General features: G+C 42.2%; 1 protein-coding gene across 1 annotated transcript in view; it reads right to left on the bottom strand.

Annotated features, from left to right (window-relative positions):
- The window catches only part of znf385c (zinc finger protein 385C), a 288,504-nt gene that overhangs the window by 16,662 nt on the left and 245,885 nt on the right, over positions 1 to 25,957 (bottom strand). The window contains exons 3-5 of the mRNA XM_079564655.1: positions 24,605 to 24,747; positions 11,336 to 11,446; positions 320 to 551 (exon numbers count right to left, since the gene is read on the bottom strand). Of these exons, the coding sequence (XP_079420781.1) occupies positions 320 to 551; positions 11,336 to 11,446; positions 24,605 to 24,747 (486 nt within the window). The remainder of the gene's footprint in view (positions 1 to 319; positions 552 to 11,335; positions 11,447 to 24,604; positions 24,748 to 25,957) is intronic.

The raw sequence follows: 25,957 nt of genomic DNA, 5'->3' as shown, positions 1-25,957 counted from the left end.
TTATTATTTTTAGCAATAGGTGCAGCATTTTTGGCTAATGAGTCTGAGAAATAAGTAGGAAATAAGAGTTTCTAATGTTTTTTTTCTCGCATATTTGCCGGTCTGCTAGGACCCGGAAGCGGAAGTCGTGACGTCACACTTAACAAACGTAGGCTATAGAACGTGATTTAAGTCTTATTTAACTGTTGCCTTGGTGTACATGATCACTTTTTAACCGACACACTTCAGCCAATCAGAATGGTGTATTCACCCAGACCTTGGTATAAACTAAAATAATGCACGCCAGTTAACAAATCCGTTGCACACTCACTTGTCTCACTTGTCTCCATTGTCTCAATTGTCTCAATTGTCTCAGTTGTCTCAAGGCTTGTGTCCATGCGCGTTGGTAGTTTTATTTCAGCGGCGACAGTCTTTCCCCTGTCTCTGTCTCGTTCTCTGTCTCGTCCCGTGGAGAGCCCCTCTGCTGCCCTCTTCTGGCGGTTCTTCTGCGCCTCCATGGCTTTGAGCTTCCTCGCGTGTTTGTGGCCTTTGTAATGGGCTTCAGCTTGGTTCTGTGGGAGAGAAGAGAAAAGTATACCATGAGTTTTGCGTTTCTATGGGCTCCTGACAAAACACTTGTGCTCCTGAATTGTTAAAGAAATAGCTTTTGGATTTCAGAATGTACAGATGATGCATTCTCAGATGTGAAAGACAATTCACAATGTCTAACCTAACAATTCACTGGGGCTTTTATTACCACAAAAATCTGACTTAGAATAAAAACTTTGCTCGTCCGTCCCCAATCTCCAGAAGAAGACATTTCAGAACATGTTTGTAGAGGTCTGTCTGTCTTTAAAGACATTGTAGAATAATAATCAATGGGCATTAAATATAATATAGCAGTGGTTCTTAACTGGCATGGCATCGGGTCCCACAATAACCGTGGGATGACAAGCCGTGACCCAAATACGACTTAGATTTGTGAAATATTATGTATAATATTGTCTGTCACTCAATAAAGGTTGTTGAACAAGCATTAAATAAGCCACAAAATCTGAAATTATGATTAAAAACAACCCGATAACAGTCATTTAAACAGACTCAGGTAGTGATTCTATACTTTTTCTGTACATAAACATTAAAAGAAATGTCTTCTGGTAAAACAAAATGAAAACCCATTGAAAGAGCTTCTGCAACCCACTTTTGGGTCCCTACCACCCAGATGAGAACCACTGCTATAGAACACATTAAAATATCTTCACTATAATTCTTTCTAACAAGTTTTTTGAAGAGGCTCAGGGGATTTGCTGGGGTGTTTTGGAGACCCAGCTTAAGGGTCTCGACACTCAGGCTTGTCTAAATTATGGTTAGCAAGTTTCGAACAAAAGACCTCATCAAGACAGGATGTTTTGTTGTTGGCAAAGGAAATTGTACCGCTTAAAATAATGAGTCTGTCAAAAATGAATTACAATTGAGCAGCCCTATTGTTGCACATTAATTCATCAGTTCACCTAAACACGCACGCCTTAGCATAAGCAATGACATGTTTTGACTTCTGTAGAAGCTGATGACTGCAGAGGCACAATTGCATGTATAATGTGCAGCAAAAAGAACCTCCCATCTCAGCATCTTCGCTCCTTATGTGCACTGTGAGAACCAGTCATCACTAACATGCAACACATGTTAATACAGCGTGCTATCTCGATACAAAAAAAGTCCTTTCTGAATGCCCACAGGGAAGAGGTAAACAGGCTCAACATTTTCATCATTCCCTCGGTCCCTCTCAGTCCGGGAACAAAGAGCTAGTTGTCAAAAGCAAACGTGGATACATAGCAGGAGAAATCAATACTCAGATTGCAGATTAAAAGCTGAAGAAACCACGAGGGATTAGCTTTCGGCAAAGGCATGCGGTGGATGGGAAAAGCGGCTGCAGTCCGAAAGGGAAAGGAGCGGAGCTGGAGACAAGACCAATTATAGGAATTATAAGTGATTCGGTTATAGTGGCTAATTGCAGAACAGTTCATTTACGCTGTAATTATTATAGTCTAGTAGAAACTTAACCCTGCAGACCCAGACGAGATGTAGCCAAGGAAAACTGAGAAATTATGGAGTCTAATGTGTAATTTATTATGTACTAATTGCTATGTGAATATGTAAAGACTTGCAATGAGAGCTCGAGGTCTGGTGCTATGTTTTTATATCAGAGGAGCCTGACTTAAATGAGCATTTGTCCAACAGTGTGCAACTCTGAACTCTCTCACGTCTGAATTACAGTTTTAATTTTTGCAATGAGCGAATCGCACAGACGAAGAAAGATCTCGTCTGCGCGGACCCAAAACTTCTTCAGTTCTGCAGTTCATGTTTGAGCCCTCAAATGTTAATATGGTTAAAATGTGCACAGTGGCTAATAATTGCCACAAAACTACCTTTCTATCTGTTTCCGCTGTGTCTGGGTGGGTTTGCTCCGGTTGCCCGCATAAATCCAAATATACTCAATAGTTAGTTCTCCAACGATATGAATCTGAAAATTGGCAAACTTTTTTTCCTTGAGGGCCGCACATTGAAGTGTATACGGTGCGTTGGTCAGTGCAGTGGAAAAAAAACTCTACCTGGCAGCGCGTAAACAAGCATTGGCTTCCCTCTCCCTTGGCACAACGGCGTTTTTGCCTTTTGTGGTGACCTACATTTGCAGTTTCTTTGCTGCACATTGTTTTGCAGGATCTTTTTGTGCATCTTTACTATGTTTTTTGGGGGGTTCTGCAGATTTTTTGCTGCGGAGAGACCTTGCTAACGGCTAACACTAGCGAGCTACAAATCCACAGATTCCTCCTTTGAAACACATTGGCAGAAGTGTCACAAGAGGTGAGATGGAGCGAGAGAAGGCGGCACGGAGGGAGCTGCGCAGGAGGAAGAGGAAGGAGGAGGGGCTGATCAGTGCAGGACACCATGCTCTGAAACAAGGACAAACCCAGGAGACAGTGCATTGTTTCAGATGATCAGAGGAGCACTGAAGGCAGCCAGCATCAACAATAACTGTATTAATATGTTGCACTGATGCCAAGATCAGCTAAATGTTTGCACTGCACTGGGGGTATTTTGGGGTTTATGTGACACTTTACATCAAACTATGACAGTGTTGATGCTCGAAGCATAATTTAGTTGTTCTCTGTGACAATGATCAATAAATCTCTTGAATCTTGAATGTCAGGTTTGCTCCGGTTTCTTCTACTTCCAAAAACAAGCTGATCAGGTTGACCTACAATGCAGAGTTGCAGCGACTCAGGACTAACCCTAACTTCAGATCTACACAATTTCATACAAACAAATAAAGCGCTTACTTACTTACAGAGCAGAAATATAACTCGTGACCCACACCTCTATTGAAGCTTGGAACTTTGGAACGTGTGGTAAAAAAGTACCATCTCTGGTGTGCCAATTCAGCAAGAATCCAGTGGGCCACCAAAAACTGGCCCCGGGCTGCACTTTTGGCACCCCTGGCCGAGCTCAGCAACTGGAGATCAGTCCCCGGGTGCTGCCCTGTGGCTACCCATGGCTTCTTACAGATTGCCTCAGTGGCATTGAAGCATGGGTTAAATAATGGAGAGGACAAGGGCAATAAAGTCTACCTTAACCTTAAACACTTAAGTCAATAATGAATGTGCTTCTTAACACTTATACAGCTTAAACGGCTCTATGAGTACAGTACTGTGAGCCCCCTGAGGCTGGACTGCAATCACAAAAATGCTATTCTTTGGTTCACCAGAGCCACATTGCACTTGAAGCAAACCGGCGCCTGAAATGTCTACAATCTCCCATGAATATTTCAAACCGCCAGAAAAACAGCAGAAACAACATGAAATTTTCGGGCTCATGTTTCTTGCAGCAGCGGGTCCCCTCTCTCGGCGCCTTTTGCAGGTTTACAATTCGCACAATAATCATGCAAATCCACAACTGGCAAACAACTGAAGGGAGGAGACGAGAACTGACATCGAAACGAGTCTTGTTCGGGCACTTTTAAATACAGGACCAATTAGAGCAAAGGCGCAAGAAGCTTAACAAGAAGGGTTTCTTCTTTCCCGATACCTATAAATAAATATGTAAATGAATAAAGTCTTAAATGAGAGAATATTGTGCATAATGTGATGTGTTGAAAAGCATATTTCAATGGCCAATGAATAGTTTATTGATTGGATAAAGCTTGGAGGCGCAGAAAGTGCGATGAAGGGAGAGACACTGTTGGCAAAGAGATGGAAAGGCTTAGGCGGTTGATGCTTCTGCTGCTGAGGAAACGCTCAAAGTGTTTCAGAATCAAAACATGTTGCCTACATTTGTGGATTCCATTTGTTTTTGCTTTAACATGTTGAAGAGGTGAAGAGGGAGCTGAGTCGGGGGCAAAGCTCTCGATTTACCGATCGATCTACGTTCCCACCCTCACCTATGGTCATGAGATTTGGGTAATGATCGAAAGGACAAGATCACGGATACAAGCAGCCGAAATGAGTTTCCTTCGCAAGGTGGCTGGGCGCACCCTTCGAGATCGGGTGAGGAGCTCAGTTACCCGGGAGGAGCTCGGAGGAGAGTCGCAGCTCCTTCACGTCGAAAGGAGCCCGCTGAGGTGGCTAGGGAATCTGTTTTGGATGCCTCCTGGTCGCCTTCCTCGGGAGGTGTTCCAGGCATGTCCTAGTGGGACAAGGCCTTGTGGACCTTGTGGACCCAGGACACGCTGGAGGGACTATGTCTCCGAGCTGGAAGTCTGGGCATCTCTGCTGAGACTGCTGCCCCTGCAACCCGGCCCCGGATAAGCAGAAGAAAATGGATGGATGAATGGATGGATGTTAATATTAGAATACATTTCATCGTAAGAGAAGGATGGAATAGCTTTGTCATTGTTGATTTTTTTCATTCCTAGGTCAATCATCTAAAGTGGCCATTATTTGCACTGCTGAGGATTTAAGCTGTTGCCAACCCGGCGCTATATCTTAAACGTCTACACTTGGCATCACTCAAGCTAATGGCGCAACACATAATACAGGAATTAACACAGTGCCAGTCAACGCATGTGTAAAAACAAGGCCTGCGTTTGGTGTGACTGATCAGCCGTGAAGAGGATGCAGAGATTAGCTCGACGTGACAAATTCGGCCCCTCGCTTCCATCTGCCTCTCTGCGCTCGTCCGCTCAATTGGAAAAAAGGTGTGAAAACAGCTTTGGTTCGTGCATCAGCAGCCGACAACACCAAGACAGAGATACTCACTGCACTCGCTAAAGGGATTATCGATTGTCCGGTGATTGATCTGAGGCCAGTTAACATCGTAACACGGTTAATCTGCTGGACCAGCGAGTTGAAAGTGTTGCCGTCGATGTCTTAACACCCTGCGACTTTGAAATTGGAAAAAGTAATTCACTGTTTTGCAATCTCTTCTCACGAATACGTCCATGTGATCTTTTTCCCCATATTCAGCGATCTCAAACTTGTGCTGTTCCACGTATAGACCCAGAAGAAATTGAGTGTTAAAAGCTAGAGGAGCTGGATTCTGCCCCGAGACATGACATCGCCAGCTCTTGATCTCAGCCTTTTGTTTCCCAGCACTCACCTCTTCATCCTTCAACCCATAAATTCACTATCCCCCCCTCCACCTTTGTCCATGTGCGATCCATCTCAGTCCAGACACATCTGAACTGATCTCCAAAGTGTCTGTGAAGTCGCCCCAGATGGCAGTTTTAGATGAAAACTATTTAAGATTCTTTTCTCGCCGCTCGGTTTACAAACGGTTTCAAAGTTTGTTGATATTTTGTTGTTAGGAATTAAAGCCGTGTCTCCTGTGCTCACAAAATGTTCTTTTTTTCCACACAGAATCAATTTTCGAGCACCTTGTAAATAGGAGAAGTCAGAGATGCATTGGCCATTTTTCCTTAACCACTTATAAATAAATGGAAACAATGCAATGGAAACAAAATCACAGTTTGGATGGTTGCAACTAGCTTACTGCGATTAGGAATGCCTTAGTGTATTAGATAGTTTTTCCCCAATTGTTCGACGTTATGCAAGATTTACAATTCAAGTAACATCATCCAAATATCAAGCAATTTTCAAGCCCTCATTCAACCCCTCAGCACCTGAAGCGGTGAAAAGCACAGCAGCCACAATCCGCCCCCATGAGACCGTCTTTATAATCTTTGCAGACTCTCGAGAGCGTTCGCAAAGTGTCGATGCTCGCTCAGAGACACACAATCCCAGTCAAAGTTGTACTAAAGGGGCCCAAGTGAATTGGATGCATCCGTTCTATAGGTCCCCGTCAGTATCTTTAAAAGTAGTGACCAGAAGGCTACGTGTCTTTGTAAATTTCTATTCCCAGGCCAACAATCTGTAAAGGCTTGCAAGGCTGGTATATGTGGTTACTTATGTAAGCACATCTTCAATGACTAAGCCAGGCCCGGAGCCAAAAGATGATCTAACTGAAGGATCCACAGTGGCTCGGACAGAAGAGATATTTGCTTAACATAGCTAATAAACACAACATTATTATAGAAATCAAGACTTATACAGTCAGTGTTGCTGTAATGCGTTAGATAACAGTGTGGCATAGTCAGACTACTTGGGCATGTTTTGCGTGTCCAAGTTGTGCTTTTGAAACCCAGTAATGCGACATGTCGGATCATCTCTCTCAGCCTCGGCATTTCCTTCAGCATCAGAGGTCTATGAGCATGTTTACATTGTAAGAGTATACTGTAGGTTAAATTACTTGTGATCAGTGTGCTTCACACAGTTTGGCGCAACAACAGCGTTGCTCAAGATGAAGTTGGTATCTTGAATACATTAACACCAACAACGCATGCAGCCTCACACATTATTACAGGTGAAACTCGGAAAATTAGAATATCGTTAAAAAGTGCATTCATTTCTGTCAGTCAACTTAAAGGGGCAAGATGCAAGTTGGCCATTTTATGCTCACTACTGCCACCTCAGGTCTTATGCTTAACTGCAGCTTCGAGTATATTAAGTTTGTGCATGACGGCACTTCGGACCCAAAGTAACACGTTTTTGAGTTACAGTTGTGATGAATGGGTCTGGGCTCATCCTACACATAAGGACATGGCTGGAACATGTAGGGGGATGAAAATATACAATTTTAACATTTTTAAACTCCTTATAGTCCCTTTCAACTGTGGCACTAATATATGATAGACTCATTACATGCAAAGTGAGATAGGCAAAATTAAAAATTACAATTGCAATAATTTGAAAATGAACTGTAAACCATGATCTTCAAAATTATAACAAATAAAGGTTTGGCATATGTCACTTGAGTCTGTATCATATATTAGTAGTTTCATATTTTAAGTTGAATTACAGAAATAAATAAACTTTTGAAAGATATTCTCCTCGATTACTATTATTCCCCTCTGGGGCCAGGACTCCCCTGAAAAAGAGATTCTTAATCTGAGTGGGATTATCCTGGTTAAATAAAGGTCAATACATTTTTTTTTTTTAAATCTAATTTTCCGAGTTTCACCTGTAAGCTTTTGCAGGAGGAACTACAAACTATCTCTCCCACTGTGAGTTAAACACTGGCCATGTCCCAAGAGAGAATATCGATGGGTTCCGCTCTCGGGTAAGCCTTAAAGAGCGTGGCAAACTCCACATCGCAGAAATGTGATCCAAACACCAGTCTGCAGCTTGGGAATAGAGACACAAGATTATGCCCTTTATGTTTTATTCTTTATAGAATTGCTTGACAAACTGTATAAAGACCTATTTGTTCAACTATTGGCTGTTTCTTTGTTTTTTAAGGATGCTTGCATGGTGAAGCCTCTTGTGGACTATTGCTGTAGTTTGTCAGTACAAATACATAACTAAAGCTCAGAGAAGCTGATTTGTTGCTCTATTATTTAACCATGTACTGATATAACTGGTTTAAGCTTGTCTGGAACAAGGCTACACCCTGTCCAATTGTACCACCATAGTCGCTGTACCTCAGTTTGAGAAGTTACGGATGTGCATGTCGAGGATGCTGTACAATCAGTAGAAATAGAATGAGGAGCTGAATGCCGCTCCTCGCCGCGTCGGCTGATTGTTTCTGCTGTTTTGAGATAAACGTCTTCCCTGTGGTCTAATCCTTCAGACCAGAACAACACACACTGCGCGCCTATCTCATCCAGGCAAAACAAAACACGTTCTTATACGGTTGGGAAAAATAAATGATTTGGTTTGCAATGTACAGAAGCGAAGACACTGGTGCTGTAAGAAGCTTTTTGGAAGATCACCAGAAGACGATAACAGCTGTATTGTGTAAATTTAGGAAAGGGGAAGAATAATTAACACAATACAACAATCACTACTATTTCTACTTAAGACTGTTATTGTTTAATAGTGTGGTGTTTGTATAATACTGTATTTCACGGAGTCTAGAGGCGTGTATTTCTTATTCTCCCCCTGCCGTTTTGTGCGGTGCTGGCTGTGAACCTGACGCTGACATGAGAGAGAAGTGATGCCGAATCCGTGCCTGTGACAGATTCGACTTTGCATTGAGCACGAAGTAGAGTTTGCATGAAGTTTCAGCTAAAACAGAGCAGAAGTTGCTTGCTGTTGTTGCTTTGCAGTCATGAATCTGCAGCAGCTCCGGGCTGCAATAGGAGTGGGGCGGAGCTGCCGAGAGAAAGGCAGCGAGCTGGAGTCGCAGATTCAATGCAATTTGAGTTTATAATTATCGGCTAAAAATTATGGGTGTTGACGTCAAAAAGATAATTGCCGATAATTTTTGGCGAACGATGTTATCGTGCATCCCTAATATCAAGCAAATAAACTGAAACACTCAGTTATGTTTGATGATTTCACCTTCCATTTGTATTTTCAGTATTCTTGCACAGGGCACGGGTGGTTAAGGGATTCCTTTTGTTGACTCATATTTTTCCTGAGTTAACCAGAGCAAGGAAATAACGAAATCAATACACCATCCAAGTAAAGCAACCAGCTTAAATAAACAACTTTTTTTTTAATCCTTGACCTGTTTTCCTGTGTTCTTCATTGATATGTCTGGGGAATCCCCAGTACATTCACGGATATCTCAGTGTGGACACTATAGTTCGTGAAAAGGGAAGGCAGAAGATCAGCCTCAGCCTGAAGCTTAACAAAATTAACTAAACCAAACTTGAGCTACCTCGCTGTTGTTGCTGCTGTTATAGTTGTTATCATTACTATTTCTACAAAACAATACATAAGTGAAGTAGGGAGGTCGAGACACTGGCTGGCGCATTGAGTTGCCTTGTGTACGAAATGCGCGGTATGGCCTGCTGGTCAGAGGGACCCCCCTCCCACAAAGATCATCCATAAAGCTGTAAGATAGGGTATCTGGGTGAGGGCTTGTTGAGTGGGGGGCTATCGCCAACTCTCAACTGGCCCATTCTACACTCTAGCTTTTTAACGCGGTACACTCTACAGTGATATAAATGTCAATCATTTTGAATTTAATAATTACAAACAAGATTAGATTGGCATTGGAACCTATACCTGAAACAACTACAGTGTGTGATTAATCTCCAATTACATCTTCAAAAGAAAGATTAATGATGCAGTGATTCGTTTTTAGATATACTTTATCCTATCAATTGTTCTTTTTCTTTTGGTTCATTCTACAAACATCTGTAACAAATGTACCGAGCGGTTGTGCATATAAATACTCTTCATGGCAAATTTTGCTGAGTCTGAAGCTTACAAATCTGTATCTGTTCAGCTCAGGAAGGACTCGCTTGTATCTACAGTCAATGTAATATAGACTTTATAATTTATTATGCTACATGAATGTATACTGAATTGAATATGGGGTAGGCACTTATAAGCTTATTGCTTCAGCCGACTCCATTTTGAGCATCTGCAACTGTATCAAGTTTGAAAGACAAAATGAATGTAAAATTGCTCAAAATAAACTAAACTAAACTTAACCCTTTAATGTTACTCCCTACACCCTTTTTTATATTTTATTATAAAGCATTTGGAGGTCAAACATCAATGTTATTAGTTCATGTTTATTTTATTTTTTTGATAGACCTCTGAGATACCTGCCTTAAACCAGTCCAAACCTGATCTAAACCTTGTCGAAAACCGATTGAAACCTCCTCGAAGCAAGTGAAAAACAGCTCTAAACCTGTCAAAACCAGTATAAACCAGTCCAAACCTGGTCTAAACCAGTCAAAACAGCTCTAAACCGGTCCAAACTAGGTCAGAACAGGCACAAACCTCCTCTAAAACAGTAAGAAACAGCTCTAAACCTGTCAAAACCAGCATAAACCAGTCCAAACCAGGTCCAAACCGGTCTAACACTGCTCTAAACCAGTCTAAGACTTCTCTAAACCGGTCCAAACCAGTCCAAAACTGCTTTAAACCGGTCCAAACTAGGTCGGAACAGGCCCAAACCTGCTCTAAACCAGCATAAACCAGGCTTAACTAGTCCAACCCCAACCTATACTAGTCCAAACTGGATATTTTGAGTATTAAAAACTTGAACCGAATGCTAGTGGCAGAATTAGAAACAACACATGATTCGATAAAGTGTGCTCTACCAAACGGTTGAGCAAACTATTAAAGGGTTAAACTTAAACAAAACTAAACTTATGTTTCTATGTTTCGGGTTGTGACACCATTAAAATTGCTTAAACACTTATAACATTTACATTTATAACCAGACCCTCCACTGCAATCCCAGGTGCCCCCCGTCCCCCCATAGGCTCGCCCCCAGCATGTTGGGAACCACTGCCTTAGAGGAAGAAAATCAAGCTAGAAGAAAACACTGAAATAAACGGATTTTCACACGACAAAAACCCAGTCGACGAGCGGAAGTGTGCCTGCTCAAACACTCTGGGTGAGCATATTTCCTAAGCAGGAGATAAAAAAGGAACACAGTCGGAAATTTTTTTTACAACATGCGTCACTGACCACAGTTATTGAATAAAATAGCAGTCTTTCACCGTCCTCTTCAATAATTCTGAGGCCTATGTACACAACAATTGAATAGCATATCATCGTTCATAGTTTGTTTTATTCTTGGCTTGGCATTTCATTGAAATGGAAATGTTGGCTACACTCCCCACCTCTATAATGTGCATGCCGCTAACACTTAAGTGCACACTGCATACAAAGGGAGGCATTAGAGCATGATAAAAGCTAAATGTAACTGAGAGACAGACGTATTTTCAGAATAAATAACATTGGTACACCAAACAAAGAGGCTGTTTTGAGAGGCTCCATCCACTCCTCACTTGAGATTTCTTTCATGTTAAATTGCACGATCCTGGAAGCCTTTTCTGTTTGCCCCTCTCCACAGATGTAAGTGATTTTTTTTTTTCTTTCTTCCCTCTTCTTACCGTGGAGTTGAAACGCAGGTGGCAAATGTTACAGGAGATGATTTGCTTCTTCTTTAGAGGCTGAGGGACGCCAAACGTGTGGTTGATCACCGCTTTCTGCACCGGGTCCATCTGAAGGAAACACACCAAAAACAAAACATTATTAGAGATGATTATGCGCTTTTGCAGGCTGTTCAGGTGGGAAGAGAAGTAACAGACAGGGCTTCCTAGATAAAGGAAAGGTAAGGAGCGAAAACTGCACAGATCAGATGGAGGGTTTCTCCCGAGCTGCTGCTATTGTGTGCTCACAGCTTTTTCACTTTCAATTTGACAGGACTCCCGTTGGTAGCTGGTATTGATAGCTGGTACTATATAACTAGGAGTGAACTACACTAATAACCAGAGATGAGAGAAAGTCACTAAATGCAAGTCTCGGTCCAGGTCCTGAAGGTCCAAGTCCCAAGCAAGTCCAAGTCAATTGGTCATGGGGTCGAGTCAAGTCAAGTCAATCAAGATTTTCTTGAGCTGGCGAGTTATCTCAAATCGCAAACGTCAGCGTTAAGCTTAATTCTTCTTTTCAAAATGTGTTTAATCTACTATCTCGGATTTAAAGTCCAATTAATATTCAAATCGCTACAAAATTTAAAATATTTATATGTTAAATGCTCCAGTGTATGTACAAAATTACTGGGACAGCATTTTAAGGAAGGGGGCTGGGGGGGCCTACTTAAAAAAAAATTGAAACAGAGTCTTTTAAACATGAGTTATTTTCCCTGCAGTCTGAAAGATAAATATAAAATAATATTTTTATTTTAGCAGTTTGGCAGTTTTTCTGTCAGTGGTTCCCCTGTAATGCCCCAGTCCCTGTATACTTGCCTCTGCTCAAAGTAGATTTTGCACAGCCTCCAGTCCCGCTGTCACTGGGCTCTGTGTGGCTGCAGGAAATAGCCTCTAAATGCTGTAGCTTTCGAGAGAACGCCTTAAACATTAATCCAGTGTTTTCCTGTCCTTAATAAATGCCTATGAATCTTCACCGCTTCACTCACTGTAGAAAACTTTTAATGCATCCAAATAAAAATGCATTTCCTCCTGCCTTTTTGCGCTGATTAGACGCGCTCCGTTGGGAAGCCGAAAATGCATGTGGCTAATTACCATATATAAACATATATGCAGCGCTTTTACGCAATGAATCCTGATCTTTCAACAGTTTAACTCAAATAAATTATAACTATAAAGTCACAGCAAGTCATTGAGAGTCATTGGCCCCAAGTCCAAGTTAAGTCTCAAGTCACAAACAGCAAGTCCCGAGTTAAGTCTTTTTGGAGCTTTGGTCAAATAAGTATCAAGTCCCGAAAATTGCGTCCCGAGGCTGACTCGAGTCAAGTCATGTGACTCGAGTCTCCCACCTCTGCATTGATGTCACTTTAGGAGAAAAAGAGTGAATTTTATAGGGCATAACAGACAATAAAACTCAAATAGAACAGTCAACAAATGCACGAATGACAATTGTCTGCTTTACTATATTTTAGAGGAAATGTCCACTGAGAAAGAGATCTGTCAACTTCTCCTGGTTAAATATCAGTAAACAAATATACAGCACAACAGATAATAAATGCGATCTTTCTAAATCCCAAGTGTTTGACTTAATGCTGTTAGTCTGGTCTTTTTACTGCATCCTCTGCTCCGGTCTATAGCCTCGTAATTGAACAGTTGGGAACAGTCACAAATGCTACTGTAATCCCGGGAATCAACTGTACACAATACGCTTCAATCAGAAGGTTAGCCCGCTCCAGCTAGAGCCTGCATAAAGCCGCGCTGAATCTCCCCATAAGCTAATCAAAGCCCCATTCAGATCACATACAAATGACTGCAAATGGGACAGACGGGGCCACTGTGACATGTTAAAAGGCGGGAATTTTTCTCCATAGACGACTTTCATTGCAATCATCTTTATTCAGTAAAGTCTTATGTAATCAGAAAGTTGTTATTTTGTTCTCAACCAGGATCGGCGGGGAAAGGAAGGCAACAATGTGATGGTAGATAGAAGTATTTGTTAGGAATTGTTGGGGTTTGAGACATTCCAGACGTCCCCTAACTGACCTCGCTGGTCACATGCTGATGGCTGTAACAGGAAGAGAAGGAATCATCATGCAACTGGTTTGGTGGACCCTAGCCTGAGAGAATAGAGGTCTGGTTTGGAGCATAATGTACAGACGGCATCTTTGGAATTGTCCATATATGGTCATGTTCAAGGCCGCTAGAGAGGGAAAACAAAGAAGGGTAAAAACTGAAATTTCTTCAATTTTTCCACCAATACTTTAACTTCTTGAATATATTTATCTCCTAAATAATATCAATAACAATAATAATGCATTGGTTTATATAGCGCTTTTCTGGACTCAAAGATGCTTTACATTTATTCATTCACTCCATACTTGGTGGTGGTCAGCTACTATTGTAGCCACAGCTGCCCTGGGGTAGACTGACGGCAGTGAGGCAACCAGTCTGCGCCATCGGCCCCTCCGTCCACCACGAACCACTTTTTACACACTACATTTGCCAGGCTTCCTGGTGTTCCCAAACGGTCTCCCATCCAAATACCGACCAGGCCTTTCCCTGCTTAGCTTCCAAGGTCTGACGGAATCGGGCAGAGCAGAGGTGGTATGGTAAATAAAGATTCATTCATTCAAACATGGAGAGCAGCAAAGTGGTTCAACAGCCCATAAATACTTTAAAAACAGACCGTGCTAACCAGGAAACTAACGTTTGCTGCTATCGTGAGCGATGAGTTCTGTTTTTACGCTTTCGAACTATTTGCTGTGGAAAGAAACATCTACATGGACCCATTTTGGCTTGACTTTATTTGTAAGTGATCAATACGTTTATTCCACCAGAAAACGGCTAAAAAGAATGAAAAATTGTGATTCCCATTTCCAGGGGTTTTCTTCCAACTCGACTAGGCCATGCCCCCTAGATAGATGACCATGGTGGGCGCCTATATGAAATCCTTCTGGAGACGCTAGAACTATAATTCCCATAATGCCACCTTGTGATGCTCTCTGATGCTACAACCAAGGGAAGTTACGGGGAGTTTGGCTGCATCAAATCACAAAAAAGGGAGACACAGCTAATAGGTGCCACAAATTAATGGAAAGAAAAACCCCTCTACAGACACCAACACTGTGATGAAACTAACAATAGGGTGGAGAAGAGGAGAAAATTGAGAGGCTGACGGTGATAATTATGTAGAAACAAAGTATGAAATATTGTTTTCCTGGATGAACTTTCATTCCAATAAACTAAATTACAGCTTCACTGTTGCTAAAATCCACTCATCGGTCTTAGCAGGGGATGAGAACTAGCCTCATTTCTTGGGAATGTGCCGGTGTCAAGTTGTCGGGGTAAATCCTCCTGGAGTCCTCATTCACTCCTGGGACATCCCGGTCAGAAACACCGCTGTCTTTCCCATAACGACCCACAGTTAAAGTGTGTCTGCGGTGCGGATTTGGCCGGGCTTAAATGGTTTTAGCGCTGGAGCATCTGAATGTGGCTGAGCCTTCATTACAACGACCTGCATTCCCCAGTGACAGCTGACTTCACCACGACAAGCCCCTGCCAGATCCGTATCACGTTTAACTGTCACCTTGGACCGCCACCAGTCTGGCACTCGTCCTCACACTGGGTGGAGATCACCTTTCATGGGACAGTGCACCACTATATGCCGCCCAGTTGTGCCACAATCATCCACAATTTCGATGTGGTGAACATTTTTGTGTACATTTATCTCTTGTTGCTCACTGGCAATGTAGCAAACAAGACAAAAGAGGCGGAAACTTACAACCCAACACACAAATAATTTACAGTAATAATGGTGCCCTTGAAAAATAGGGTTAAAAAATAACAATGCCCTCCCTGGTGGATGATTCCTGCGTCTAAAAATCTCTGTCTCTGCTGAGTCACACAGAAGGGCTACAAAACTACAAGACAAAGTTTTCCAAAGTCACCACAACTTTTATCAGATGGTCCTTTCCTAAACTCAAGAGAATACATGTTGCCAGGTCCTGTCGATTTGTTTGGTTCACCAGCAGCAGAGTGGGAAAACTATGAGGTTGCACAGAACCAAGAATATACCATGTTTCATTATACCATAGGTTTACTGCAGCAAAAATCCAGTCAGCAATAGACACATAAAGTGTTACAGCCAATTGGCACCTAAAATCCCACATATCACACAGTCACACCAGTATTTATACTTAGGCAAGGTGTCTTGCCCAAGGACACAATCACATACTCTGTATCTCAGCGGACATACATATCACCTGACTTTAACACATTTCAAAACAATCTCTTAAAGCGGGGGTACCCCAGCTCGTACCTTTGCTCACTAGCTTCATTGCATCAAATGGCCAAATAAAGGGCTTTGCACATTTTTAATCGAAACAGAAATAGACCCTTCAACATTGCAAATTGTCTCGGTGCATAACTTCAAATCATAACAACGGCGCCCAAGAAATGAATTCCTGTTTCAATCCAGCACGCCAAAATAAAAGCACACAGCTTGTTTCATTAACTAGTTCAGCAGGTCCCTGCAGCATTACAAGAATATAATTAAATACACACATTTTAAGTGTTTTGTCAGTTAATAGTTAGGCAGACAGGAAGTATAACTAATGAACTGCTAATTAAAAAGATTGTGCTTTTATTTTGGTGTGCTGGATCGAAACAGAAAGTCACTTCTTGGGTGGCGAGTCAATTGAATGGCAAATCAAAAAAGATACTCTCCACTTAATAGAATGCTAACTGCTATGCTGTTGCTATGGTATGATATCATGCATAGCCTCTATATGAGGTTCAAATATTAGGTCCTCCTTTAAATGCATTAACCTACGCAAATAAATGGCACAGTAAAAATAAGAAATCTGTCAAGTTGAGTACGTATTAGTACCACGTTTGGTATTGCTGGCATATTTGTTCATGTATTGCAGTTTTATGACAGTTTTGACCTAACCCTGAATGTTCTGTAGTGTGGCTATAAAGCAATTTGATGCAACAATTCTTTCTGATTGGCTGGATTTCCAACAATACGCATAGATTGATTTACTAGTTTATTTGGCCACACCGGATTGTAGCCATGGGTTAATTTCCATCCATCGTCCCCCATGCACACTCTCAAACACACTCTAATTCATCCTGGCCTATTGTACATTAAAACTCCACACAGAGAGGCCCTGTCCAGGAGGGAATTGAACCCAGGACCTTCTAGCTTTGAAGCACGAGGGCTAACCACTGTGCTACCAACAGAGGCAACAGTGGAATGAGACAAAAATCTCATTCCAGCCCATAAAATCGAAAATACTGGGAGGCTGACAATATCATAAACCTAAGCATATTCAGAAGTAATTATAGGCCCCACATATTGACACTTGGCAATTCGACATGTTCACCCTTTAGAAGCCCACCTGTCCGCCGACTCATGACTGCAATACTCGGCTCCGTTTAAACTCTTTCAGTAACGGCACAGCGCTCGGCTTTCTTCTCTCACAAAACCGGCCCAAAGCGCTCCTCAGATCTCTCCCCACACACAAGGCGCTGCCAGGTCAGATGCCTTTGGTGCAGGAGCCCGCTCTGTTTACCTCGGATTCCTTTATGCCAAGTGTGAGCTAGGATTCAAACGCAGACACTCTACCCTCCCCGGTGGATGAATTTAGACTGCTGTGGGACTTGCATTATGTGGCAGAGTCTCAGGCTTTATACCAATGTACAGTATATGTGTGTGTATGCTCTCGCTTTCCATCATACCCTTGTCAACAGGCTGGACTTCACTGTCTTATAAAGGAGGGGTTGGTGCATATTTTTAGAATTAAATGTGTGGAACCTATCTCTGCAACAATAAGTCCCTTTTTCAACCATATCATGCAGTCTTTATGGCCTCATGGTGTGGCTCCAACCCCTTGGTCATCAATAATGAGCTAAACAAGTACCACCCTCCCTCTCTCTTGGTACAGCTGTGTTTTTTCCCCTTTCTCTGCAAACTGCATTTGCATTTTCTGTGTAAATAAGCAGCTAATTAGAAGCTTACAATATTTGAGACCTACAAATGTCTTCTTCTTCCGACACTGAAGAGGCACCAAAAGCCCCCCCATGCCTGCAGCAGAGTGGAGGCGTTACAAGAGAGGCTACAGGAAACAAAAAAAGAAACAAGGAGGTATCCGGGTAAGACTCACAGCTAAGCCGCACAAATCCTCTATCCCTAATATTGTTCTGGCTAATGTACGTTCACTGGAGAATAAGACGGATCATATTCGTTTGCTCTTCCCAGAAGATGGTGAAAGACTGTTGTGGAGCGGAGGGAGCTGCATAAGACCTGAGGCGGCAGTAGTGAGTAAAAAAATGTAACTTATTTAAAATCAAAAGTGGACAAGGATCCTTGAATTTGATACAAAAGCAATATGGCGACAATTTCAAATTAGATATTGGATATCAAATTAATCGATTTACCTAATAGAGGTCTATAAAATATGTAGGTTAAACTTTGACAGCTCTTTAAAGGGACTATACGGAGTGTAAAAGTGTGTGAGTGTGTTCCTCTTTAGATGTTGAAGGTTGCATTGTTCTGAAAAATAGCCTTCTGAATAATGTTACACAATTACACTGTCCCCTTTCAAATAAACCAACCCCGTCTAAGGAATAAGTCTGGTCCTTTGACAACTGAATTTGCATGACATTTCTCTGACTAAAACGAAATAGCATTTTCATAAAAACACCGGAGCAACATAAAAAAAAAGAAATAAAAAAAAAGTCTAAAATAACACTGCTTAGATACAGCCTCCTGGGACCGACTTTTACCTTTTAGGCAGAGTGAAATTGATCTCCGTGCCCCCTCTCCTCTCTGGGGTGCACCTTTTAGAGGGCGGCCCGCACACTGCTGTTTGTTTAAGGTCCCGGAGAATGTGCCCATTGTCTGACAGCAGTCGCCCAGAAAGACGGCTGTAAAAGCGCCTTTTGTCTGAGCGTCCGTCCTTGCCATGTCAAAGAGGGACAGGAGTGATCCCAGAGCCAGGCGGGACTGCGCTGCCCTTACGAGAGAGGATGGCTGTGAAAATATCCTTCTGATTTTTTTTTTACAGGCTTTGACATTGCTAGCTATTCCGCAATGACTGCCAGAGGTCAAACGGGTCAAAATGCCGACAGAAGGCGGAAGTTTATACGGGAACGTCTGAGCACACCTTACCTCGCCCTACTGTCCCTGTCAAATCAATGTTGGCTTTTCAATTCTTGGTTTATTGTCAGCAGCAGCAGCAGCAAAAAAGGGAATATTATCTTTTTTCCCCCCGCAATATTTATGACTTATTTTGTCAGAACCACAAAACCTTTTGTCTGCATTTCTTTTCCAGGTTTATCCATGAACAAGAAGAGAATTTGAAAGGCTTTTTCAAAATGAAATCTCACATGTTCTACCACGTGACTGTTGTCTTTTGTCGAAAAGATGACAGCTGTTTCCCCGCATCCTGGCACTTTTCCTGCTTTCATTTGCTTTCCTAGTGAACTCGCTCACTCACCGCTCCAGCGCAAACAGTGCCTGTATTTCATTTGCCCATTTTGGCTTCAGACATGAATATTCTTGGGGAGGGATGGAGGGCTCGTGGCTCCGGCGGTGCCTCGGGAAAACGTAGGATATTTAGCTTTGGAGACAGGTGCATTCATCTTCCCCTCTCTGTGCCGGGACAGCATGTGCCTTATCGAAGCGCGGACAACCCGGGGCTCTGTGTGTGATTAATGCCACCACCGCCGTCACTGCGCCGCTGCCTCTACTGCTGTGTTATGGCGGCTAATCATCTCCTCGCGGGACCATTAGATTACTTATTTCTGCGCTTATCAAAATTTGTCGGGATGCAGGTGGCGGAAGATTGCCTGCGTCATACTGTGAAATACCAAATATCGCCGCGGCTCGACAAGGGATACGACTATTCCATTTCCGATTAAATGGGCAAAATTACTACTGAGTAATGAGGATTGAAATTGGGTTTGGTTCAGGTTAATTTGAAACAACACAGGCTTAGAGAGTTGTGCAAATTCAGGAAAAAAACAATTATTGTGTTGAATAAATGGAGAAGTCGCCGGTGTGCAAAATTGATGTGGAATATTTCATTACTTTAGGCAAAGCCCGTTTATTTGTGGAGTATACATACATATTCAAAGTGCTTTACAGAACAGGGGGCTACATGAAGCGACATGGAGTCAAGCAAAATCCTCATGATGTGTCATATTAGATCATAGTGGTTTTTTTCTTTTTGCTCCAGATGAGTAAATTCTGAACACATCGGGCACAATCAGCAAACATGAGGGTGCCCAGAAGAGTACACGGTAAACCCGAGCAAGTTCACAAAACTGAAAACTTTTTAGCAACTAAATTACGGCAGAAATTTTGAGTTTAACTTTTGCTATTTTTACTTCATATTCAAGTTATGAGTTACAGATTTAGTAGATCCAACCAACTTTAAAAAGTTTAGTAGTAGAAGTTTAGTAGACTTATCGCCATGTGGCCATTCCCAAAGGCGCAGATCCCGTGGGTGCTGTGGGGCTGGAGCACCTCAGCACCCCCTCAAATCTTTGGGCACCCAGGTATTACAAAATTCTAAAATAAATATAGCCTTTGTATTAACTCCATAGGTAGAGCCGGGCTCACGTTTTTTTGTTTTGTTTTTTTGACTGGGCACCCACTTGGAAGAACATTCGTCGGCGTCTATGGCCAAACCGGCTTTTCTCTTCCCAATCCCGTCAGACCTGGGAAGCTAAGCAGGGAAGGGCCTGGTCGGTACTTGGAAAACTTATAACTCTGAAATTATTATTATTTTTTTTTACAGTTTCAGATGTTCCTATATTTTACAGAAGATAAAGACCGAAAAAAATATTCCAAAAAGGATCACAAAAACGGTTCCGCCACCCACTGCTGGGTCCCGACCCATCACTGGACTAGACCAGTGTTTCCCAACCAGGGGTACTGGAGGACCTCGCAGGGGGTTGGATTGAATAATGGTGGAAAAGGAGCATTATTTTGAGAGGAAAAGCTATATTTTTCAGTGAAAATGTGCAGTTTTGGTTTATTTTGAACGCAACATTATCTTTTTTTCTCACAAATAGTGCTTTTAAGTGATTTCTTTCTTTCACCTTGAGGTAGAGGGTACACGGACCCCCACTGAATGGTCCAGGGGGTCCGCAAGACAAAAAAAAAGTCTGGGAGCCACTGGACTAGACTTTAGCAACAAGACATCAAGTCCCCTTATTTATGATGATAATGAATTATGCATAGGATTTGATTTGTTATGTTGCACCGTTTTAATGCATGCAAACATGAGCTGAGCTAAAGCAATTGTTTTCCTACTTTACTAATAACATTCAGTGAGCCACGATATTTTAATTAGTTGAAATAACGTAAGCCTCTCTTTACTTCTAGTGCTGCTCCTTTATGCTTCAAACACGGTGCGACCCACGACCAGCAGCAGACGCGCGCCACTGAACCGCGAGCGAAACATTGTATAAAAGACATGCCTGACTTGCTACCGCTGCTAATAAACCAACACACAAAACCACTCTTTTCTTTTAATAATTATTGTTTTAAAGCTGCCTTTTTTTTTTTTGCTTGGCGCCCACCACGGAGCCGATGCACTGACCCTGAGCTGTAGGTGGGCTGAAAAATAAACGTATTCATAAAACTCGCCACAAATCCTTTACAGAGGTGAAGTATGCGCCACCTTGTCAAATGCGTGTGGTCCCTTCGCCGCAGTTTTACTTTCATCACGGGGATTTTATTAAGACGCGTGGACAAAGGGAAAACCTTGAGCTTATGTTCGAGGCGCTCTGATGAAGGCAGCGGCTCACTTATGTACAGCGGGATCAAAGGGACGGGATGTGCACGCGCTTCAGCAATGACAATGAGCAGGTAAAGGATCAAAAGTATAAAGATTTAATGGGAGCGGATGTGAGCGGGCGACGTGGAGCTCGGGTGGAGGCCCAAATAAATAATATTATGGGTTGCGGGAAACTCAAGGTCATTTTTGAATAACAGATTAAAAAAAACAAATGAGTTAAGAGGTACTAATTGGAAACATTTGCTGCATATTACTGATGTGAATGCAAGAAGATTGTAAGGTTTCTGTCTTTTTGTGTTTTCATATAAGCAGGGACGGCTGGTATCAATGGGCAAGGTGTCATTGTTTGACAAGAGAAAGAAGAGAAAGAACAAATTGTATTTTTCATTTATTATAGTTATGTTATACGTTATTGCCTACTGTTATTATATAATCATTGTAGTTTTATACAGCTGATCATGATTTTTACCACAAAAGCAAGAAAAAGGGCTAGTTCTGATTTGTCCCGAGAACACACATGAATATGATCGATGGATTGGCAGTGATGCAGGTCCCGCCTCCAGCACCGGAATTGAGCCGGATTGACCCCCGGCCCAATCACAGAGCAGCACACCACCACACTGACGACTCCTCATTGGTTACTTTCACTCTCGCGCTCTCTGTACACACTAGCTGGGAAACTTCTTACTCGGATATTCTTCGTTTTTTGGACGACTCCTCACAATGGGATTTTTCGTTGGCGACACATGTAGTGAGGAATGTGTTTATGGAGTTTCACACAGACGTGAGGACGCGATGCTCCTCAATGCTACAGGTGAGTCCATGTTTACGCCACGGTTCACATCTGTCAGGGTTCAGCTGTTGTTGGACATAAACGAGTCCTTTATGTTCTCATGTGATTGTGCTGAGGGTAAACGCGCTGTTAGGTAATCTGCTGTTTAAATTATGTTTTGGAGCTGTTTGACTGCCGTCTACAGAGTAAACGTTTGCCTTGTTGTAGGCCCGATTATCTGGGAATAAGAGTTGTTTGTAATGCCAGTTCCGTGGGTATTTGCTGATATGTAGCTGATATGTGGTTATATGCTTCTTTTTAGTCAGACAAGAGGTGGTAAATGCGTTGAGCTGATAGTAAAAAAACACACACAAAAAAACACGAACACCTTGTAGCCCCACCACATTTTATGCCTAAAAATGGCCAAAAATTGCCTCAATTTTCAGCGACTAAATCTAAATCCAGGTTTACATTTGTTGATATATTAGTTACAAAGATTTTTTTTCAATGGGGATTTTGGATGTCTTGCTTGTTTTTTGAAAAAGCTCCAAGAAATCTGTATGAATTCTAATTTCGCCTTGTTTCGGGTTTAAAGCTCAATAAATCAAGACAAGAAAGTCTGGATGTTTTGTTACAGCGTGTAATGCAAACCTCATTTGGAGAAAACTGGCCCTAAAGTTTAGTAACAGCGTGCATTTGTGTGTGCAGATCTCCAGTCTTTAGCCGCTGCTGTCTCCCAAAATGACCATATTTGGATTACAGTGTCATCTCGGTCGCCTTTCGCAGTACAGTACTCTTGCCAGGTGCCTCTGTGTGATGCTACATTTTCTCCTTGTGTCTGCATAGTGCTCTGGATTTTCCTAACACACACAAAAAAACATGAGCAATAGGGTCTCCTCTCTGGCCAAAACTCCATCGGAAAAAAGATTCTGAATGTCTGAGAATTTCCTGGTTATATATAAAGGCTGACAAAAACAAACATATAGTTCTGTTGTGTCTGGGAGAATATTCTGGGAAGGCCTTCATGAGTTGGCGCTGGAATGTGTGGTCTGTCCAGTTATGTGCAAAAACAGCAAACCTGAGTATGTCTGAATGAAACCTATACATTACAATACAGCTGTATGGCAGAGGTTTACGGTGTCATGCTTCATAAAGGGTCACAGAAACACAGGGTTCCAGGCCAACTATAGCTTTACAGACACAGACAAATCCTTCAGCGCTGCTTTTACTTTAGAGAGAAAACCATTAACCTTTTAACTCTTTAACCAAGCAAATTTTCTCCAGTTTGGCTTTAACCAAATCTAAAAGCTTCTTGAACACAGTGTCAAAACAGTGACAAAAAAAAACAACTATGAAAACACAACAAAAACGCAACAATCAGGAGTCTCAGGAGTGGCCTATAGGCTGTGAGCTCCAGTCGAGAAGCTATTTGGGCAAAGTGTCAAAACCGAAATAATTTGTTTTTCGCCCCCATGCATTGACAAACTGCAATACACTATATGTTAATTCACGATGGGGGTCATTTACCAAGCATTTGCTCGTGTGCAAAGTGAGTAGCATGTAAAGCGGATCAGCTGCAGAATCATTTATCTTTTTTTTTTACACGCACAGCATTGTCTTATTTACATATCGGATTTGGGAGCCTGATACTGTAATACAGGCACCCTCAAATGGTAATTTAAAGTGATGGTCTGGAAGTCTAAATGTTTTACAAATTGTATAAAATGTGCACACTTGACCACCTAGTCTTGCATTCTGATGTAAAGTTAGTCATAATATTTATATACTATTTTTTGTAAAGCTAATCCTTCCTGGATCTCGGCAACTAATCAGAGTCTAGTATCCTCCCGTGTTGACCAATGAGACGAGCTTTTCCAGTGAACCAGCCTGTCAGGTCTGATCAGGTAGGAGGGGGAGGAGCTTGATTGTTTACTTTTAAAAATTATGTTCCAACTCTCCTCATTTTGCAAACTAAGAAGGGCTTTCTGGTTAAAGAGGAGAGGAATTTTATCGTTTATTTTGAAATTTCAATCTACCTCTCCTCACTTAGCAAACTTACAGACTATCCCTTTAAGAGTAACATGCCCACAAAATAGTAGATTTTATTTTTCAGCTTGCACCCACTATTTTGCACCTGTCTTGATAAATGACCCTCCTTGTGTGTGATTTTGGTAATAAATGACGATCAAAAACATGTAAAAAGTCACGATCTGGACATTTCATCTGGGCATTTAATCCAGTGTTTCCCACCTAGACTCATTTGTGGTGGTGCTCTACTCAAGAACCGAGGCACGTAGAATGAAATGTTTTCCACCTACTGAGAGCTTAGATTTTCACCTTTCAAAAGACCCTCAGCATGTCTCCATATATAACATAGAATACGCTGTGGTGCAACAAATATCATGTTTCATAAAGCACAATTATACACACAAGGTAAGGTGCGCTTTATTGCAATGGGTGGTCAACCTAAATTTAATTGTATATTTCCCACCAAAACTTAAGTTTCCCTCCCTTTTCATCTGGCGACCTTATGAATCTATCTTCCGACCCATTGTGTGGGTTCAGACACCCAGCTTAGGACTTCATTGTACTCATCATGAATAGCTCAGGTCAATCAATCACAGCAGACGACATTTAGCCCAGACTCACCGTGTTGAAGTTGGGGAAGAGACTGAGCGGAGAGGACCCATTCAGCCTGAAGGGCAGGAGGTGCTTGATGTCCAACTGAGGCTGCAGCGGTCGCCCCGGGACAGGCAGCGAGGCCAGGAGGGGGCTGCCCTGCGCCGACGTGCCTAAACAACACACAGAGGGAGAGAGAGGCGTTAGCAAACACGTGGGACCGAGTGGAACCAAAAATGGATGTGAGGAGCGTTCACAGCGGGAGTGACTTTGATTCATTCACCACCGGAGGCAGCGTTGCACCTACAAAAGACACCTGGCGCACGCTTTCCAAAGTTACAATAACGTGTTGGAGCCTCTTTCTGCTGCCTGTGGAGAATGTGGGGCAGAGGAGCTATTTTTGTCTCTTTGTATTGACTCCAAATGCCTTTTTAATTAAAGTAGGTTATTTTTCGCATGATTTCATACTATGAATGTGTGTTGATTATTAATTTTCGTAGGCTATATTTGAATTGGACAGGATCAGACAGTTACAAAAAAGTTTCTAGAGCTAATTTTCCACTTGTCATAATGATGCTTGTTCAACAATGTCGGACTTGAGACCAGTTTGTATTGCATTACGACCTAATGGAAGAAATATAAAACCCGAGAAGTATATGGGTGAAAAGTTGACCATTGATTCAAGTAACTATAACAACAAGGAAAGAAAGCTCAATTCAGAGTAAACTAAATAAACCAAAACTAAAGAAACAAAGGTCCAAATACAAATCGAATTGAATCACAAAACTAGTGTCTCTGTTTTTAACAATCACAAAACACCCGAGAGACACATCCAAGTCAGAGGCGAGCTGCACTGCTAAGGGCTGGGACAGAACATCGGATCAGATCGCAATACTTTTGGCTGCAATACCAAGTATCGATACTTTATCAAGTATATGGATGTGCATCGAACCCCCTTAAAGGAACAGGCCACTGTTTTTACATACTAAAATATGTTCTTACCTGAACTTAGACGAGTTGATGTGTACCTATCTGGTCTTTGTGTGTGCCCTCAGTCACACAAAACGACCAAAGAGGTTGCTAGCATTTGGCCTCTCCCAATGTATTCCTATAGCTCCAAATGGGGATGAAGTTGGAAGCGACCATGCTGTTCGATGGGCACACATAAAGACTAGACAGGTACGTATCAACTCGTCTAAGCTCAGGTAAGGTAAGAATAATAAAGAAAAAAGTTTCTCTCCTCTCTGGATGCATTCGCTGCATCGGATCTGTTCATCCCCGCTACCCCGCATGAGCCACGGTGTCGGCCCATCTACGCGCTCTGCCACTGCCCTGTCTCCTCTCTGCAGCCGTGTGTGGCGAGACAGGCCGTGTTAGACATTC

Source organism: Gobius niger, assembly GCF_951799975.1.
Source record: "Gobius niger genome assembly, chromosome: 10".
Taxonomy (NCBI): Eukaryota; Metazoa; Chordata; class Actinopteri; order Gobiiformes; family Gobiidae; genus Gobius; species Gobius niger.
This window is presented reverse-complemented; position numbering and strand designations above follow the sequence as displayed.